Source organism: Mesitornis unicolor, unplaced genomic scaffold (genome assembly GCF_000695765.1).
Source record: "Mesitornis unicolor isolate BGI_N332 unplaced genomic scaffold, ASM69576v1 scaffold9106, whole genome shotgun sequence".
Classification (NCBI taxonomy): domain Eukaryota; kingdom Metazoa; phylum Chordata; class Aves; order Mesitornithiformes; family Mesitornithidae; genus Mesitornis; species Mesitornis unicolor.
This window is the reverse complement of record NW_010192956.1, coordinates 70,971-92,108: the sequence shown is the minus strand read 5'-3', so window position 1 is coordinate 92,108 and position 21,138 is coordinate 70,971. Positions and strand designations below refer to the sequence as shown.

The 21,138-nt window shown below is 36.2% G+C and overlaps 1 protein-coding gene across 1 annotated transcript in view; it reads right to left on the bottom strand.

Moving 5' to 3' along the window:
- The window catches only part of LOC104542843 (diphthine--ammonia ligase-like), a gene marked incomplete at its 5' end in the record, with an annotated part of 110,996 nt that overhangs the window by 25,449 nt on the left and 64,409 nt on the right, over nt 1-21,138 (bottom strand). The window contains one exon of the mRNA XM_010187297.1: nt 5,209-5,451. Within this exon, the coding sequence (XP_010185599.1) occupies nt 5,209-5,451 (243 nt within the window). The remainder of the gene's footprint in view (nt 1-5,208; nt 5,452-21,138) is intronic.

Here is a 21,138-nt window from a genome sequence, read left to right as displayed (position 1 = left end):
CACATTTTTCTTTTTATAACAAAGAAATCAGAGATAACATTTCAGATAGTTCTGGAAACTCTGAGTTTTGTAAATGTCATCAAACCAAAATAAGAACTGAAACTCATTTTTATAATTCGGTCATGTTTATTAAGAACTGTATTTCAAAAGCAGCAAATGGCCTCCAAGTTTTTCTGTGCATAAGCTAATGTGCTCTTAATTCACAGAAAGAAATTAATTAACAGTACTTTGTTACGGAACACACACTTGAATAGCGGCAGCAGTGTCTATTACGCAGTTTATCAAAATTAATAGGTTTTACTGGCCTAGCTATACCAAACCTAGCTGGGGATTAGCAGGATATAAAAAGAAAAAAAACACAGCATTTGAACAAGCTGGAATGCCTGAAATCTTGAGAAAGTACAGCCTGTTTCTTCTTTGAATTGGGGAATACAAGAAAAGAAACCAAAAAGCAGGCATTCAGAGGTAGGAAAAAAAATGCAATCACGATCTTGTCCATCTCAATTAGTCTGCTGCAGTCTGCTGTACAGACAGAAGAACAATCCACTGCTTGAAATACTCTAATACAGTACTACAGGGATAGTTTGGCAGGGGAAGCCCACAGGGAGGGGAAAAGGAAGGTAGGGGGTGTACTCAGCTCTCAGCTCCATATAATGGGTGTACTGTCTAAATGGTACAGCTCAACCCCTACTGAATGAAGTACATCCACAAAGTGAATTAATACAATTTTGCAGTCAGTCACTGTTACATCATTATACAAAAATTATTTGGAATATTTCCATCTATCAATAATGCCATCTGTCCTACCCAATACAAATGGACTACAACCCATCTGGCTCATTTTTTTCTATTGATTACTCTGCTGAATGAGTTAGCAAAACCGCTTATAAAATCATCATATTACATGACACTGTCATCAAAAGATGTGAAGTAAAGAAAAACACAAGATGAGAGTTAATTGGAAAACTGTCAGTTCTTCTTCCAGAAAGTTTTAGCAGTGCTGTAAGCTTTTTCTTTTTTTCTTTTTTGGCCAATTTGAAAAAAAGCAATTTTTTTATTAAAAGCTCTAAATGCTAACTACTGGATTAGGCAGGAACTGTTCCGCCACACAATTGTTACTATTTCTGACTAGGTATGTTAGAGAAGCTCCCTAAATGTATCTTCTCAAGAGTGTCAGAATGTTCCAAAGTGTGCCTGGGAATCACAATGAAACTGTGAAGGAGTGTAACATAAAATTGGGCTGGGGAGAAGCTGCTGGTGGCTGGCACGTGTATTTGTTAATTCCAATTATTTTTCCTAGGTTTTGGCTTTGATTATTTGTCTGCGTAATTGCCTTTATGCTATTTTTACAGCTTCTGTTTTTTCTTTTGATTTGAACTACTGCTTCCCTCAACAAGATTATAATTTCTACAACTGCAGCCTATTTTTTCTTTTTAACTACTGCTTCCCTTAACTGTACCTTAATTTCTACAACAACCACTACGTAACCACCATGCAGCCTTATCCATCCACAGTATTTAAATGCTTACCTCAGCTCCCTTACTCTAGATCTCAGTTCCTACAACACCCTTTTAGTTTTAACAAAGGAGATCTCTCTTGTGTACATTCAAAATCAAGATCTTTTCATTAGCCCAGTGATTAAGGTTTTGGGTTGGGTGAGCTGTTTTTGGTTTTTGGGGTTTTTTTTGAGTGAGACATCACTGGGGCTGCTTTTTCATCCTTCCCTCCCCACTAGTTTTTCTTTCTCCATGGCGGAGTCCTACTGCAACCTCCCATTCCTCCACCAGATTTGTTTCCTCTGTCACCCTGAATGGCTTTTCCAATGACACTGTGACTCAAACTGACATAGGAAGGAAGAAGAGAGAGGAACAGAGGCTGGATTCCAGCTCTGAGGACACAACCCATGATGGCTGTGGGTAACTGGAGTTCAGGGAGGCAGCGCTCGGGGTTATACTGCAGGGTTGACACTGCAGGGAATAGTGATGAGAGAGAGCACAGCTACTGAGCTGCCTTCTGAAGCAAGGGAAATCAGGATGACAGGAGTGGAAAGGAGTTGTGTAGAAAGCAGGGAATGAGGCTGGAATAAGGAATGGGCCAGGGGCTGGGTGACTGCACCAAGTTAGAAGTTGCTAGGGGGTCTAGCCTTCTAGCCTGCTTACTGTTACTGTTCTCTCCCACTCTTACAATCCCCTCCCATCCTTGATGCTCACTAGAGCCACTCTTCTGGTCATGAGTGAAATAATTTGTTTGCACTGAAACATATTCAATTTATCATTCTCTTCATAGTTCAAGAAGTTCCTAAAAGACAGTTGTCACTGTCAATAACATGACAAGGAGTCCGGGTAAGTGCGTCTGACCCTGTGGCTTTATCTCAAATGAAGCTTTGATCAACCCCATGCCCACATCTGGCTCTTGGAAGTAAACCTTTTGTGTTATATAAATACATCCAGAGAACAATTCTCACATTTCTCTCTATATTATGTTGTTAGATACAATTTATTTGTGTACTAAACTATTCAGAGAATCCCTTTTGTGCTTTATGGACTACTGACATCAAATATGTAGAATGATTCAACTGACGTTGCTGAACAGCATTATTTATGTACAGGGTATTTACCAGACATCACTAGAATATTAATAATTTTTGATGCTCTATAGGAAAACCTTTGGTAGTTCTCATGCATATGATTTAGTCACCCTGCTAAATACGAATGCATTGGTCTTAATATACCATCATTTTCTATTAAATACAGAACATGCAACAAACAGAAATGCAGAGTCTAACAGCTGTCTCTAAAACATAACTAGCTCTATGGTTTATAATGTTTAGCTCACAAGAAATGAGCTCTGAGCTGCATTATTTTGTTCGCACAAACACCTTTTTCCATGGATGACAGAAGCAGAACAATTTCTGTTGAGACACCATTTGTTCCTATTAAGTAATCTGTAGGTTGCTATTGATTCAGGCCTTTGGCCACTGCTTGAAATAGAGTTCAAGAATAATAAAATACTTTTTGTCTTGGCTGACTTAGTTTACTTGCAGAAAACAGACCATTATTTCATGTCATGGTATCTGACAGAACTGTCTGTAGTAGTATTGGGATACCAAAACCCAAAACCAAAGCAGTAAGGAATACGGCACTTAGACTCTTAAATACAGATGCCGTCAGAGTAAAGCTACTGTGTTCCAGCTTCAACACAGACAGTATCTTAGAGCACTCCACAGACTGCTTCAAATAAAATATTAAGAGGTGTAAATACTACATTTTCTGTTTCCCTAATTCTACAGAATAGGCAAGATAGAAGTACAACTGTTGTACAATTTATCAGTCATTTTATGAAGTTCTTCCAAATTTCAAACTTTACTGTTTTCCTTATTCTGAGAGAAAAGGAACAATTCTAATACCATTGCATTCTCCATCAACACAAAAACTCTATTTCTATTAACAGGACAATTGTACTTTCAGGGCAGGACAATTCCTCCCTCTGGTTCCTTGTACCAAAACTATTTGATACATCTTTTTCTCTGCTTTGCTGTGTACACAAACCCTTAATAATCAAAACAGTGTGCATAGCCTGAGGAAAAAGTCAATTCCTCTGTCTGAACTTCCTATTGACAAAATGATAGCAAAATTGGAACATCTGGTTCCTAATAACATCTCATTCTCACTGATACTTTAAATTTTTCCAAACCATTTTTAGATTGTGTTGTGGTACACATTACTTTATCTGCTAATACTTTTTTTCTCCTTCTGATACTGTCATTAATGAATATGATCTGATAAGCACAGCATGAGACTGATGAACATCCTCTAGGATTGCTTGATGCTCCTCTAGGATGTTTTTTAGGCAGCTAACTCCACAGAAGTATATGTCGGCAGCAATCCATTTGTTAAGCTATGGCTTGAACAATCAAAAAGTGACATGGGCCAGATAGTAATGGCCCGTAAGCAAGCAATCTCATCAGTACTTTTCATGAAGGTACTGCCTAGTCATCTCAGCAAGTGGGAGAAACAGAAGACTCGATAAAGAGTGGCTGGTGTGTATAATAACTACAGAAGACCTAAGAGACTCCATCTGGAAAAAGGAAAAGTTTTGAAGGCCTGGTGAACACCACCTACCTGCCTTCAAAACATATGGGTTACAAGTAAGAATGCACATAGGCTTCATGGTTTCGGTCATGGTCATATTAAGCAGTCATACAGCAAAAAAAAGTGGATTGAATTAAAAAAATCCAAACTGAATTCAGATTCAATACACTTGGTCTTCGAGTAGCAGTAAACTATTTAAAATGGTTCTTTACAAATAAAGCAAGTCTGAAGGTGTAAGCTTCTCAATAAAGCCTAAAACTTTACTCACAAAGACAAGTGCCTAGTGCAGAGACAGAAAGTGAAGGCAAACAGAAGTTTTAGGAGTCTTTTTCCTTCTTCTATGGCAATATTAACGTATGCTATACTTCCAAGCCTTGTATTTCCCTGAGAAACTACAATAATTAAATTATAAAGCAATTATGTAGTTGCTACTCTTTTTTACTCATTTGTGGAGAAGTTACGTTTTATTTACAAGATTTGTGGCCTCTACCTTTTTAATGCTTGCAGTGTGTTCCACGCTATTTAAGAAAAATGGTACATACATAACAGAAATTATTATGGTATCATTATAAATCACTGTGCAAATTAATATACTATCAGAGATAATCTAGGGTCAACCAATAGACAGGAACGGCCTGATCTGGTCTTAGAAGTTCAGCTGGATAATAAGCAATAATGAGCAGTAAACTGCTAAACTCAGTTGTCATGACAATATTGCTTGTAACAAAGAGTGGGGAAAAACCTCAACAGAGCAACTCACAAAAAGTTGAAGTAAAATGCCCAGTTTCTATTATGTTAAAATATATGGGCAGAGGTAATGCAAATACAGTATTCACATTTTTGTTGGAGGAACTGACGGCTCTTAAAGAGTTCTTTAACATATTGCTTTAGGGAATTAAGACAAAGTTAGTGATGAATATAACTTCCTATTAAGCAATCTTCTTTCTCAGTTGTGCACAACCACTTATAAGCCAGAACATAACAGCTCAATCAAACCTTATTATATCAGCTTTACTTGAACCCCTCTGAAATGTACTGAGAAAATTCTGGAATTACTACAAGACATAGAGGGGGGTAAAAAAGACAGCCCAGAAAGAAGAAAATGGATATCCGTTACCTTTTTACATTCTCTTAATTTCTTCTGCCATATAGAGTGAGCAATAGGAATGTGCTTGCTGTCAGTTACATAGCAGCTGGCTGCGATGACGTGGTGGAGTGTAGTGTTCTGGCTCATCGCTTCAAGAACTCGCTCAACATGACGGAGGGAAACTATGGCCTCAGTCCATATGCCACCGCTAACAAGCTGCATTGTACAAGGTACTAGAGCAATCTGTCCAGCACAGTAAAGAACATCTCCAACCTAGAGGAAAATAAAAATAAGTAAATAAAATTTCAGGATTGTATAGAAGGCAAGGGAAGTACTTTTCTCTTTTCCAGGTAGCTTCTTTCAACAGTCTTGTTCTTTGTCACAAATGGAGCAAACATGCCAGTCTAAATATAATTTTTAAAATGGATTTAACTACAGTTAGAAACACAGCACTGCAATAAACTTTAACCTAACAGTCAAAACCTGGACGTCTCTGTCAGCTCAAAACAATATCTGATGTTACTGACATGCTACAGCTGCTGGATTACACTGATGCCTCAACATGGTAAAATATGTTCTTACTTTCTTTTTTGAGCGATGATGCACACTATCTTTGGTTCAGTGCTATTTTTTAAAAAATTCTAAGTCTGAAATAAGTTTTATGTAAGTGTATGTAAGAAAGCAAGCTGGAGCATAGGAGGTTCAACCTGAACATGAGGAAAAACTTCTTTTCTGTAAGGGTAACAGAGCATGGTCCAGGCTGCCCAGAGAGGTTGCGGAGTCTCTTTCTCTGCAGACATTCAAAGCCCGCCTGGACGTGTTCTTGTGTGACCTGGTCTGGGTGATCCTGCTCTGGCAGGGGTTGGACTGGATGAGCTTTCGAGGTCCTTTCCAACTCCTAACATTCTGTGATTCCGAGATTCTGTGAAAGTGTAAGTATATATTTGTAATGTCTTTAGTAAACAAATTTGAAAATACTATAAAAATAATACTGCAGAACAGCTAAAAGATTGTGTATGAAAAGAAGTCATGATAATCCACCAGAAAGTACAAGGAAATTGCAAATTGAAAACAAGATGCAGAAGAATGTCACTTAACCAAAGACATAGGTTCATCTTTTGAAAACTGAATTAAATGGGTAGTCAGATACACCATCAATAGATGTTTTAAACTGAGCTGCAATGCAGTTACTTTGTGCTGCTTTTCCAAAGTCTTCCTGGCGACACTCTGAAGACCTACTTTTTAACAGCAGCCAGCAAAGGAAACATTTATACTTACTATTCAGACATTTCAAAGATTTATTATAAAATCTTAATATAAATATCAAAACTTTTCATCCTCTTACGCTGCACTTCTCCAGAAAGTCTATACATTTCCTGATCAGTGAAGCAGTAAATCTTATTCAGTATCAAAAGAAAGCTAAGCAGAGAAGTGGGAAGTAAGGTGGGCATAAGCAGCTTTGAAGTCAGCACAAGAAGCATTTTGCTAGGAGTAAAGAGACAGAAAATGCAAGGAATCTTTAGGAAGAATTTATCAGAACTTACTGTATAAATGGCAAAAATTCCTCAGAATTAAGAATAATTATAAAAGAAATCTGTGTCCTAGAAGACATGGCAATCAAACCATGTGACAGACCCATATGCAACTCCAAATCTGTCCTCATAACTGTCTGTGTCTCACAAAAGACTCACACATGTAACTATTGGAAGAGTATCTTATACAATTTGGCATACAAGTTCTATGATTAGCAGCTGAAGAGGGGGAGGAGGCAGAGAGGAAACATATCAACTGACATCCATCAACTATTTAAATTGTTTAAAATATCTGAAATATTGTTTTGATAATGCTATATATAATCCTGAATTTGGAAAAAATATGCAAGTAATATTTTGGTTTATAGGAACAAATGGTTTTTGTTGTTTTTTTTTGTACAGTGCTATTTTAAAATATGTGCCATTGAACAAGGGAGTCCAGCCAGCTACCAAGAGGCATACTGACAAGATGAGAAACAAATTCAGGAAGATGTGATTCAGAGGGGCACAGGTTTGTTTTTAAAGCAAGCCATTCATTTTCACCTCTGCAAAGTAAAATCCATGCATTAGTTAAAATCTCCGATACAGGTAGTTTACACTGCTACAGAAAACAAATCATACTGGCCGTATTTCTTCCTTTTTTTCCTGTTGGGCTGCTGGTTTTCCACGCATCACCCATGTTAATTATTAGGTAGACAGCAGAGCTGTTCAACCAGTTCACTTCCTCTATTCTTGAACAGATTGTTTGAGACATAATATGAATACTAATTAACGATAAAATATCTGTCAGTGTTTTGAAATACAGACCAAGATAGCACTTTCTTAAAGTATCCTGGATAGTTCTGATACAATTAGCCCCAATGGTCATAAGCAAGGTCAAAAAAAATCTCTGAAGGGTTTGAGCAAAATTGGCACCACTTTTGGCTCAGATTCAGTGGGAATTTTGCAGAGTTCTTTAAAAAACAATTTAAAAAATCTCTCTGTTCCTAACATACTTGTTTGTATCTTAAGACATAATTAATAAAAAAACAGTGTTTCTAACATGCCACCATGTTATGAAAGGGTGGAAGCAAGGGGGAGAGAGGGAAAAAGGGTCACAACGTGACCACAGGTTTGCAGCAACTGTATTTCAGGGGGACATAATTTAGGATAAGGGAAGGAGGATGGATGTTCCTCTTCTCTTTGCCAGTGACTTGGTCATGAAAAGCAAGCATAAACAAACAATCAGCAGGGGCAAAGCATCAAACCAGTACAAACACTGTTTTAGCAGATTTCAAGAGGCTGTCTCTAGAATGTTTGAAGCATTACACAGAAAATAGCAGAGTAAAAAGCATTTAAAACAGGGAAGACATCATAGTATCTTGTTTACAGTACTGAAATCGTACAACGGGAGATGTCACAATGTATGGTGTCAGTCCTTGTGTTGTGAAAATGTACTGCAAAACCCTGCTAGAACCTTGCAACAGTTTATCTTTTTGGAGCATCTACAAGGATAACAGAAAATCTTTCAGGCTATAGATTCACAGTGTATCAAGTCTAGAGGACTTGCATATCCAGTAAACTCAGCGTAGAAACACAACTACAATATAATGGATGTGTATTTATACACTAGATATCTCAGCTTACACTGATGATTTAATTTTTACTGCAGCCCATACACATATTTCCAATGCTAAAATTTCATTAAAGATTTGACAAACCATAAATAAAACTTGTACAGCTGAGATGCTCACTTGCACCATGTGAGTAGCTGGTACATGGAGCCTCATGCAATTCCACATTTCTTCCCTTTTTATTTTCATTTGTAACACTGCAAGTTAAATGAAAGGTGAGCCTTAATAAGCAAATATAACAATTTAGCTGGTGTTTTGCTCAGCTAGCACAACCTTAAATAATCAAGAGAAATAGTGGACAATCAGAACCTCAGAATTACTACTTTTCATAGTGTAGCTGTGCTGCAGGAATTACATATAATAGAGAGCTAGATCACAGCTAATACAGAGGGAAGGCAGTATAGTAGCAAATTATTATTTTCTTTCACCATTTTTTTAAGCTGCATTCACTTTTTAGAAAAGCAGAAGGAAAGCATCTACAGTAACGTGGAAAGGAAAAGTCAGAACACTTGGTGCCACTTTGAATGATATTATGAGTTACCAAAAGGACACAAACATATCTCCCACAACACACAGTTCAGGAAAAGAAATGAGAAGAAACAGGCTTAATTTGACATAAGGACTAACTTAAGCTGCTAATTAGCAAAAGAAAGCTATAATAGTAGCTATTGCTACTTAGAAAGAAACAGAAGTAATAGGATACCTATAGCTATGCACTGAGTTGTTTTGTTTAATTAAAGGCCAACACCAACTACGGAAACTTTACAGAACTTTTCCTGCTGGTATTATTAAAACTTGCTAGTGATTAACTGGTATAATACAAAAGTTGCACGGAACTTCTGACAGAGAAATTTCAACTGCTCACCCAAAGGCTAACGTTAACAGTTGCACCACATGAACAAATGCATGCTTCTTGGAAAAGATGGAGTCAATATGCAATCAGCCAAATCTTCCTTACGAATGCAGTCTGGTGTCTGAGTGACTGCTGCCCTTTAACAGGTCAGGGTGCACAAAAGATTCAGTGACCCCCTGACCTAACAGTGAAATAACCCACCATTACGTTCAGTCAATGTAAATAAGCATAACTGACAACGCGCTAATAGGCTGCCTCTGGTCAGCCATGTGTACCTCTGACCTCAATGAAGACCTAAATCAATTAATACTCAAGGCAATAAAGACCTCTGGCTGATTAAGTTAGATAGAAATCATCATTTCTAACAGGATTAAAGCTGTAAGGTGCTGAACTTTTTATTTAATATATGATAATCCTTTCTTCCTAGGGCCCTCTTATTTTAGCTAATGATGGTAAAATTGCTTTTTGCAATTTGAAATCTTTTATTCAGCTACCTAGTGTGAATAAAGTTTTAAAGGTACCCTTTAGACAACGGTAATTTAAAAGCTTTGAGTTCACACTATGAAGACAAATTGCAACTGACTAACATGGTTTTAATATACCAAAACCTTTAATATAATTCACACGGGTTTTTTTGAACTGTTACAAATTTGTAGTTTAAAAATTTCAAAAATTAATTGATCACACAAGATTTAGTTTGATAAAGTCTTTCTTTTGAGAAAATGTATACAGTTATCAGTAGCAAAAAGATGGAGGATATATTCCTACATGAAAAATTAAAAAATGTTAAGATTATCCTTGACTAAAAAGAGCTGACACTCATAAGAATCCATATATAACTTAGTAAAACACTTGCATATCATACCTAAAACTCCAGAACTCCCTTTTAAATAAAGTAATATTTTTTCCCAGTTAGGTCAAAAAAAGTATAATTAATCAATAGCATATTATTGCTATATTATTGCAATAACTGTAACATTTCCACAAGCTTCAGAGATTTATAACTCAGTTTTCAAATAATGTGACTCCAGTTTGTTAATCCTCATTTTGGAATGGGGCTTCCTATGTTTGAAATGGTATTTGATCACCTAAGGTACAAGACTAGAAAACTCTCATTGTTTTGCATTGTTTTTCACTATTACTGTTTATTTTATCTAAGTGTGATTTAGATTCTTCTCTTACATATTTGAGGGTTGAAAATTTACAGGACACTTTTTATCAAGAACTGAAATAAAATATTGCAATTTTATGGATGCGGAACTAGGCTGTATATTTTTTTTTATCTGCAGTTTAGCAAAATTAACATAAACCATCCCACAAAGTCGTATTTGACACTGAGCACAGTGTCATAATGCTATCAACACACCTAAAAATATTGTGCATTTCCTAATTGGAAATGATACCAAAGAGAAATATCATGTCATGCACGATGCATACACTGAACAGCACAAAAATTGGCAGTTCTTTGAAAAGCCTACTGATTCAACAATGCATCTGAAGCATTAAAAAGCCTACTGATTCAACAATGCATCTGTTAATTGAATTAACAATATTAATTGTTATGAATACTAGAACAACTTCAAAAAACTACATCCAAATACCTCCTTTTTGTACTCTATGCTGCCCAGCTGTAAACACCTCTGCAGTCCTCTAAAAATCAAATAATTCCAAATCAGCCTTTGGACTGTACTGGATTTACAGCAGGGAATCTCATATGACGCATTCCTGAAGGTCTGTAATAACCTGAATTTTAACAAAATGCTGTATGTACAGGCTTGAGAGTGTTGATCAGGTCAGAAAGCTTAAGAGAAGGTAAGATCAAAGTTCCAGCTTGAAACCTATTTTTAAAAAAACTGCTCTGTCCTATCACAGAAAATTGTAATATTTGCATACATATTTTTGCAATGCATTGGTTATATTTAAATCTTGATCAATGTCAAATTAATTTTAGTCAGCAAGTGTAGGTATAAACATCCAGGGAAAAGGTTTGCCATCTAATACATCCATGTGGGCATGACAGCTATTCTAAAGTCTTCTCCAGGACTCCTGTTTAGATCCATTTGGAACCTCCAAAACACAGAGAGGACAAACTGGAGGTAAAATATTATTTACTTACTAGGCATATTTTGGACAATGTCCTGTACTGGCAGACAGGGTACATATTGCTCCTTTATGGAAAATTATAGTAGACAGTTCACAGACTTAATTGCTGTAGAGGATAACCTGCTCTCCATATCCTAAAGAATGTTTTTTCCTACATCATGAAAGAGCAGCCTCCTTACTTCAAAATAAGCAAGCTAACAAGAATATTAATCTCCAACGCACTTCTTCCTTGGGACACTGGAATTCTATTCTTCATGACTGTTAATCTGTCACCTTTTACAAAGCCTACCATTTCCCCTCAAGCTTTTGAAAATAATCACAAGTTCTCACACAATCTCATTAGCAAAATCTGCCAACTGTGAAAAATTGTAGAACACTCAGCTTTATGAACATACCTTATCTAAAAGATGGAGTAAACCCTCCAAATTTATTATCATTTATTCATTTCTTATTCATATCACTTTGAAAAAGATGCCAAACAAAGCAAATGAACAACAACAAAAAAAGAACTAAGATTAGTCTATGCCACAATAATTGGGGTTGGGATGAGGAATGAGAGAATCACATCAATCCCCAGGGCTCAGTGTCGTGGCCACTCCCATTTAATACCTTTATCAATGATCTGGATAAGGAGATTGAGTGCACCCTCAGTAAATTTGCAGATGATACCAAGTTAGATGTGAGTGCTGATGTTCTTGAGGGTAGGAAGGCTCTGCAGAGGGACCTGGACAGGCTGGATCAATGGGCTGAGGCCAACTGTATGAGGTTCAAGAAGGCCAAGTGCCAGGTCCTGCACTTGGGTCACAATAACCCCATGCAGCGCTACAGGCTTGGGGACGAGTGGCTGGAGCTGCCAGGCAGAAAAGGACCTGGGGGTGCTGATCGACAGAACATGAGCCAGCAGTGTGCCCAGCTAGCCAAGGTGGCCAATGGCGTCCTGACTGCATCAGAAATAGTACAGCCAGCAGGACTAGAGAAGTGATTGTCCCACTGTACTCAGCACTGGTGAGGCCACACCTTGAGTACAGTGTTCAGTTTTGGGTGCTGCAGTATAAGAAAGACATGGAGGTGCTGGAGAGGGTCCAAAGAAGGGCTACAAAGCTGGTGAAGGGTCTTGAGACTAAGTCTTATGAGAAGCAGCTGAAGGACTTGAGGTTGTTTAGTCTGAAGAAAAGGAGGCTGAGGGCAGACCTTATCACTCTCTACAACTACCTGAACTATCAGCTTGTAGAGAGGTGGGTGTGGGTCTCTTCTCACAAGTTATAACCAACAGGAGAAGAGGAAATGGCGTCAAGTTATGCCAAGGGAGGTTTAGGTTAGACATCAGGAAAATCTTTTACACTGAAAGGGTTATCAAAGACTGGAACAGGGAAGTGGTGGAATCACCATCCTTGGATGTATTTAAAAGCTGTCTAGATGTGGTGCTCAGGGACATGGTTTAGAAATGGGCATGGCAGAGTTAGTTAAAGGTTGGGCTTGATGATCTTAAAGGTCTTTTACGACCATAATGATCCTATGATTCTATTAATATTTATCAAGAAAAGGTATATTCAGGGTCCAGAAAAACAAGGTGGAAAGGATTAGTAACTAAAAGTGTAAATTAATACAAATGACTCAGTATTGAGCAATGGATACTGCATTTATAGAAAATGCATATTATGTCCACCACAGTTGACTGTGTTTATAAATTAATTAAATATGCATAGATAAGAGAGGATAATGGTTGTAATTCATCTGGGTTCTTAAAATATCTGATACAGCATATTTGGAAATTATTTTAACTCTCCTAATTATAAATGCTGTTAACTAGCTGATAGTCTGTAAGGAGAGAGTAATGAAAATGCCAATGTACTGAAGTGGGGTGCCGCAGGGATTGGTATTAGGCCTGATTTTGTTTAACATCTTCATTAAGTCAATGGAAGAAGGGATTAACAGCATGGTAACGAAACCCGCTGAGGATACTAAATTAGAATGTGCACCAGTAGAAATGATAAAAATGGGCACAGATAGGTTTGAAATAAAGGCAGGAAATAAGAAAATGAGACTTAACTTAGGAGAAATCAAAACTCATGCCAGAACATATGGCAAAAATATTTTAAAAGACAGATATTCATAACAAGGGAGAAAACTTGACTGCAGAAGTGCTGAACAGTTTATATTAAATGATAGCTGCTCTTTACTAGAAGGAAGTTCAATATAGGACAAAAGAAGATACAGTCGCTGTTCTCATGAAACAGTTCTAATTCATCAGATCTACCACATGCTTCTTCCAGGATAAGGAACACCTACCTACCCCTGGTTAATGAAAGACTTAAATTTTCTAAAACATCAGAATCTGGTACCATACCCTTTAGGTAAGGTATGATTTCCATATTTCAAAATGAATACTGTAAAAGATCAGATGATATCAAAATTTCAGATGATTATTCAGAGCTGATGAAGTATGTTTTTTCCAGAAGTTTCTACATTTCACCATTAACACTGATTTTCACTTCACAGGCTAGCACAGCTGCTTTCAAAGTATAAACCACATTTTAATCTGCCAACATAGAGATATAAAGGTTCAAAAGATACTATTTTTCCCCTCTGTTAAACTGAAAACGTCTAAACCTTACAGAAGGTTATATAATAATTCATCTGTAGTTCCCACACAGACTATGATCCTAAATTTGTTCTGATAAGGATAGCTTTATAATACAACAGCATTCTTTCTTTGTCAGTTCTGTGTTTTAAAAAAATAAATAAATATTGCTAGCATGTTCACATGGTATTCCTCCCTCCTTGATTTCTATATTTTTTTCTATCTACACTTACAGTTCTAGGGGACTGGAGAGCATATGTAATAAGAAAAAGGTTATAAGGTAATTGTATCACACACACAGTACCTAAAGGAAGGTAAAGAAGAGATAAAGTGATGTGATACCTTCATATACCTATATTTGTTTATATTATAAACCTTGTCTCTACTTTTATCCTTATATACAATCTTCTTAAAAAGGATATTAAATCTTCTTAAAAAGATATTATGATATCTCATAATATCCTTCCCACATTAACTGAAGTTTCTACTGAGAATGTCCATTTATACTAACTAAACCATCAGTTAAACTATCACTGCAGTGAAATTTCAACGCAGTAGAAATTTCTAGGTTGAAGTTTCTACTAACAATACTACTGCTTAAGGCTGTACTACTGCTCTGGAATAGAGCATCCAAGGAGAATCAAGATTGCAGTCATAAAAGCTTATGAAGAGTGAGTTGGGTTTTTTCCATGCCTACCTGTCTTTACAATCTTTCCTTATGCCAACTGTCGAATAGGTTAGTGTGAGGGAACAGACGAGGGACAGCTCGGCAGAGAAAATACTCTGTACTGAAAGGTGAAAGCTGTTCATCACACGACAGTAAGTCACAGTGTATGAAACACACTAACACTGTGACATTCTATTCTTACAGAAAAGATTTCGTTTCCACCCATCACTTGGCTTAATAATCTTACTAAAAATATGCTTTTTATGAATGCCACTGGCTACTTTAAGATACTGGTTTGTGATAAGTGGAAGAACGGAAAGAAGCAGTTCCATAAAACCAATAATCTGTCTGAAAACAGTTAATTGTAATAACAGTATTACTAAGCTAAAAGTGACAGTTCTCATTCTAGCCATATAGCGTGGTTTTGTACTTCACCTATTGTCTATGTAAACCCAGTCTCACACAGATTTTACTTGTATTTGTGACTACCTAAATAATAACCAACATTAGAACACTTTAATGTATGTCAAAGATTATTTAGTGCACAAGTCAAATTTATAATAGACATGTTCACCACCTCCCAGTGGAAAGGAAATGAGACTTATTTGTGCAACTAGACGTACATGCATGGTACACGTAATAGTAATGCATATAGAAAATAACATATAAAATATATAGCATTTATCACAGTCTTTTACCTATTTATTCATATTGTAGTGATAATACATTCTTACATAAGAGAATACCATTATGGACCCATCTTCCAAGTCAAATTGTGATTATACTTATAGAAAATGAAACTTGTAAGAAAGATCCAGCACTATATTTAAGATTCTTGGCCAAACTAATGTCATATTATGTTTTCTGCATCATCAGTTAAACCAAATCCATCAAAAAAATGCATTAGGAAAGTAATGTCTTTGTTACACGCATGCAATTGCCTGTCCTAAAATCTAAAGATTCCTAAGAGTTAGAACAAAATAAAATTAATGAAAATTAGAGAAAGACAGCAACAATCTCAGAAAGACACTAAATATGCTCATCCAAACACATTTTCACAACTTTTGGTTTTTGTACCCATAAATACTGACATTTCATCAGAAATGCAGCGTGGACAACACCCCTATATCAAATATCACTAAATTCCTAAATGTTCAGGCAGGCAGATTTTACTATGTACCATTCAGAGGGCAGATTTTTTTCTCAGATCGGCAGCACTTCATGACAAGAAATTACCTGTTGATTATGTGGTAGGTTGTACCACTTAAAAATTAAGTTTCTGTAACAAATTATATTTAAATTTTGTGTTATAACTGTACTGTAACTGTATAATTATACTCTGTGCTGTAATACATATTCATTTGGGTGTGGAGTTAGAAACTTGAATTACACATTTTCCGAATTTTTTCTGGGCTTGCTTTGTTTGGTTGTTTCTTTGTACATTAACCATATTGTTCTTCTGTAATACTTATTTTTATGGAATTTTCTAGATGGTTTAAAAGGATAAAAGTTGGGAACTAAAAACTGCAGTAAATTTACAATATATTAGTAATTGATACATTACTAATAAAATGCATATCTTGTGTTCTGCCAACCAAGCTGCAAACACTTTTCTAACCATCTCACATCACAAAGTGAGGTCAAGAACCAGTGCTTTCAAACTTACCATATGCTTAGCCCTTTTTGTTTGCATTATTAATAAAAGTAGCTATTTTGGCTAGTAAAAACTAATCGCAGAGTCAAGCCCTCTGATACAAAAATGGGTACAAAGCAAAACATTGAAACTAAAAGGCAGTAAATAAGAGGAAGGGAGGGGCAGAATGCAGTAAGGAATAATCCAGCAATTAGGGTAATCAGCTGAGATATTGTTGAGATGCAGGTTCAAATCCCTTCTTTGGTATTTTTCTTTCGTCCAGTAATGGCAGTGCTGCTGGGGCAATGGGCAGTCCAGGAAGCACATTTCTCAGTGTCTTCTACTGGAACTGTCCTAATTTCTTCAAACACACTCATGTTCTGGCACAAAGACTCTATTCTGTTTCTTGATGAGTGTTTTAGTCAGTATGCTAGAAGTTAATACTGGATGGAAAGATCCCTCTCTATGACAAAAAGGATTAATAAAGATCTGAAAAAGCTTTAAAAAGAATGTTAAATGAAAATTGAAACATTCGTGACTATGATTTCTACCTTGATAATCCAACATTATCCAAAAAGAAATTACCTACTGAAATTCCAAGAATTCCAGGCTGCTATGAGATGGTCATTGTTTCCTTCTAGCTTTTTGAAATACTAAGCCTTTAGTAATATGAGAGATAACACAGAATAAGCCTTACACTGCAGAACATTTAGACCAAGATGATCCTGTATGAACAAAATTTGAACAAAGTTCCTAGGCTACTTCAAAAGAAGCTAGATTATAAAATGGAAATCATGTGGGAAAGGTAGATTTAATTACATTTTTGAAAATAAAAGATAAATACTTACAGAAGCCTAATATGAACGTGAGATGTGATCAAGAAGTTCCCTTTGAAGTAGAATGGTTAAAACTTACTTAGCACAGAAGTGGTGAATTAGAAGCAATACCAATGACATTACTATAAGAAAATCTTTAAACTTTTTGAGATTTATAAAGAACCAACAGAGTACCTCTTCAAAAACAGAGGCTGTATCAAAGAGTACAAATTATGCTTAAAACAGTTTAAATATCTAATTTTGCTTTTTAACTTAGGAAAATTGTAGGTACTCCACTGATAATATGACCTTATACGAAAATACAAATCTCTAATATTTTGCTCTTTCAGTCCAACAGAAAAAGCTTCTAATTATCTGCTAAACAGTGCAAAGCATTTTAAATGCATGAAAAAATGCCAAAATTTCCAGTGATGGAAACTGTCTCATATAAATTTTACATTTCAAGCAGCGAGAATTATTTGATATGAAGTCCAGTGAAATACAGTTAACACACAGCATCTTTCCATGTGTGATTCCAGAGTTTGCGTTTGGGACTATAACTGTCTGCAGCATTTACTTCTGAACATCAGGGTTTCTGCCATTGCGGCCTGAATGAGTTAAATCTTATAACTGTTCAACAAAATACTACTACAAGTTTTTGCAGAAAAATAGCACATGCTGATTGTGAATAATTAAATGCTCAAACCAAAGAGAAATGAATTATTTCTGTGATGTATGTTTTAAACTTCTAATAGCTAGTTTGACTCTTCAGAATAACAGCTATGTTGAAACCAGGAAGGATGCTAATGGGGAATGAAGAAGGGCATGATAGAATCATGCATGAAATACGAAGAAAGGTGGAGAAACAGAGTAATTCCAATTGAAATTTTTATTTGTTTTTTTGTAATGTTAACTCACGGTGTCACAGACATTTACGTAAGGGAATGTTATTCATTGTACACCCTGACCTTGTGAGGTGATATAATGCTTTGATTTTGTGCAAAATTTAGTAGAAGCAGAAATTGCACTAGCAGGACTAGAACCTAGATGCAGAACAAGATAATGCTGAAATACAAATGAAATAAGCCCTTTGAAACACCATCGGAGAACAATAAATCATCTCAACACCTTCCCAACACAGGAAATTGAGAGTTAACCAGTGTTTTTTAAAGGAGGAATAAATCTGCTACAGGGAGCTGGTTTGATAGACCTTTGAAGGTCTTCAAAACTCTCACTAATATGTTATTCTCTAAAAAATATTCCCATAATTCTGCTGTCTCCCATCATTCCTTGCCTCGAGATTCATCTGTCAACTTTGATGCATCTTTTAAAGTACCCCTCCAAGCCTAAAAACCATGACTACAGACCACAGAAGAGAACTCTTTGCTTTGAAACTATCTGATCAATCAGAAGATCATTTACCTGCAAGCATTATTTGGTGAAGCTAAAGCGGCACATCAACCGGCAGCATCTGAAGGCTGAGGCAGCAAAACGTCAACAACAAATTGTCATTGGGATTCCATTTATGAACCTTCAAACAGCATCAGATCTTTTCCATGGGAAACCAGATCAGGTCAGACTGGAGCTGAATATTTCTTAACAAGCTAACCATCAAAAGAACGTACGTTTTGAATAAAAAGGCTATCATTTGTTGATTTGAATATCAAAGGGATCCACTGCAAACTCCCAGTCTAGAAAAACCTCCCTAAGCTACACCAGACAGGTGTTTAATAATCTATTATTAAGGCACTATTTTAGGTTACTCAGAATCATAAAAAATAGCTGTAACTGTGAAGCTGCAAATGGGACTGCACAAAGAAATGAATGCTATTAACATACTATTAACAATTCAAAAGAATGAGTTGACATACCAATCAAACTTGTTAATTGACTGTCAATGGCCTGTCCCTGAATATACAACATGACTGCATTATATATTTCAAATGCTGACAGGAAGACAGTTTCATTTGCATTAACTTCATAAACTGATCAACAACCAAACTGCCACATACATTTATAATGGGAAGCTGAATCATTTCAATATTCATGTAGCTCTGTAATTGTAAATTAGGTGCTGGCAAACAATACAATACTGTACATACTCTAAAATATCCTAAATTTCTCTGACCTACTTTCTTTTTTATTTTAAAAGAGCAGTGGAGAAAAGTTGTCTCTTACAGAGATGATTATTACTTTAATTTATGGTTCATGCCTTAGGCAAAATTTGTTTGCAACCTAGTTTGCAACCATAGTTTATAACTCTACTCTAGATGCATAACAGGTCCACAATATATGAGGCACGCAAGGTGATGTAAAATTTTTCTTGCTTTAGTTCTGTGAAGTGTAAATACCATTAAAATACAGCGTAAATCTGTAAAAAAACCTGAATGAAAATCTGTACTATTTCTCTGCTATGACACAGAGCAGATGTCAGCACTGAAACCACTGAAACTTTCTTATCAGACAGTGAAACATGCAATTTCAAGTGGAAAGTACTGTTCTTGCACAACCTTCCCTATGTCCTAGAATTTATTGCCCTCAGAGGTCCTGTCTGAATAAAGTATGTTTCCTAAAAATATCTTATAATTATACCCATTCAGTTTCATCGGGACTGACAGTGACAGCAGCTGAAATGGCTGTGATAGTGGTGCCATTTTAGCCAAATGGCTAGTCAGACACACTCTGAGCAAAGTCACAAATCATAGGAGTTAAGAGCAGAAGTGCTTGTGGGCTCTTCCACATTCTTGCCCATTTTTATCCATCCAGTGGAAATGATCAAGGGCCGATAATAGCAGGGAAATGATAGAAAGAATTCCCAAGAAGAGACTCAGGCCAACATTCTTCACTTTTCCCATTTAGGATTCTCCTCTTGCAACATTTACTATCTTGCACATCTGCTTACTGAAAAATACAGTTCTAGCTAAGCTATCAGAGAAGCCTTCAAATGTTGTCATTAACGACTCCGTGCATTAGTATGTATTTGTAGGGTTCTACAATATAGGGTAGATATCAAAGAAGAAATCTGTACTTGTTCATAAAATGCTATAGGCATATTTATCACTGTTTATATAGAAATAATCTCTCGGTCACTCTGAGAATCGGAGAAATGTAGCTAAGCAGAAATGTCACAAATGAGGATTAAGTCATGATGGGTCTGGAAGTGTTGCACTGAAGGCTAAGCAGTAACCGATCAAAAATCCTGAAGTTGTCAGGTCAGACACATTCCCTCTATATCTGTATGACCCGGAGGAAGTATAAGTAAGTTTTAAATGTCTCAGCTGTAAATGCACGTTGTCTTCTTTCCCCCTCTTTTATTACTACTACTTTCATCCTGTCAATCCAGCAGCCACTTCCCTTGCTTTAAAGTTATTGCAGGAGCGTAGCACCATACAGTAGCATAACCATACAGATATCACATAAACGTCCAATAAATCTGCAGTCATGACAATCTTCTCCTGTATTTCTGTTCAGATAAAGCATATCAGATGACAATTTCTCTGAGCTGCTATATTTTAGACTTCGTTATTTGTAGTACAGATATAAGACTGAGAAGCAAAAATATTCACATTTATTGTTCTAGCAACTGTAGTTGAAGAGTAGAAAGACTAACAAATGGAAATAGAAAACCTTCAGAAAAGCTGAATACAGCTGAATACTGCCGCTGGGGTGATGGCAGTCCCAAATTATCCTAACTGATAATCATGAAAGATTACTTATTCTACAAACTAGATATTAGCTTTGATATCTTCCCTGAAGTATAAGCTGAGTAACTGTCATACCGCATAACATCACATGATGGGTACTGCTAGGTTCTTACACTGACAAAACAAGGATCATTAAAGCTTCAACATTCTTTCAGGTAATCAATGTAATATACGCAGTATGTGATTAAAAGCATTTAGGACATGAAAAGTGTCAAGGTAAAGAACAGCTCATTACTGAAAGGATGTGGTATCTATAAACCCAGCCATCTTAGAAGGAGCTGGTCATTTATAACTGCTGCTAATGGCAACACACATCTACAGTGAATTCAGTGATTCATGCACCAAGATTTATAAATTTTGATCATAAAATATATACAAAGATACTGCTGAAATATATGCACATATACATATTACTGTGACAGAAATGATTTGACGTATGTTCATGTTTCAAAAAGGCAC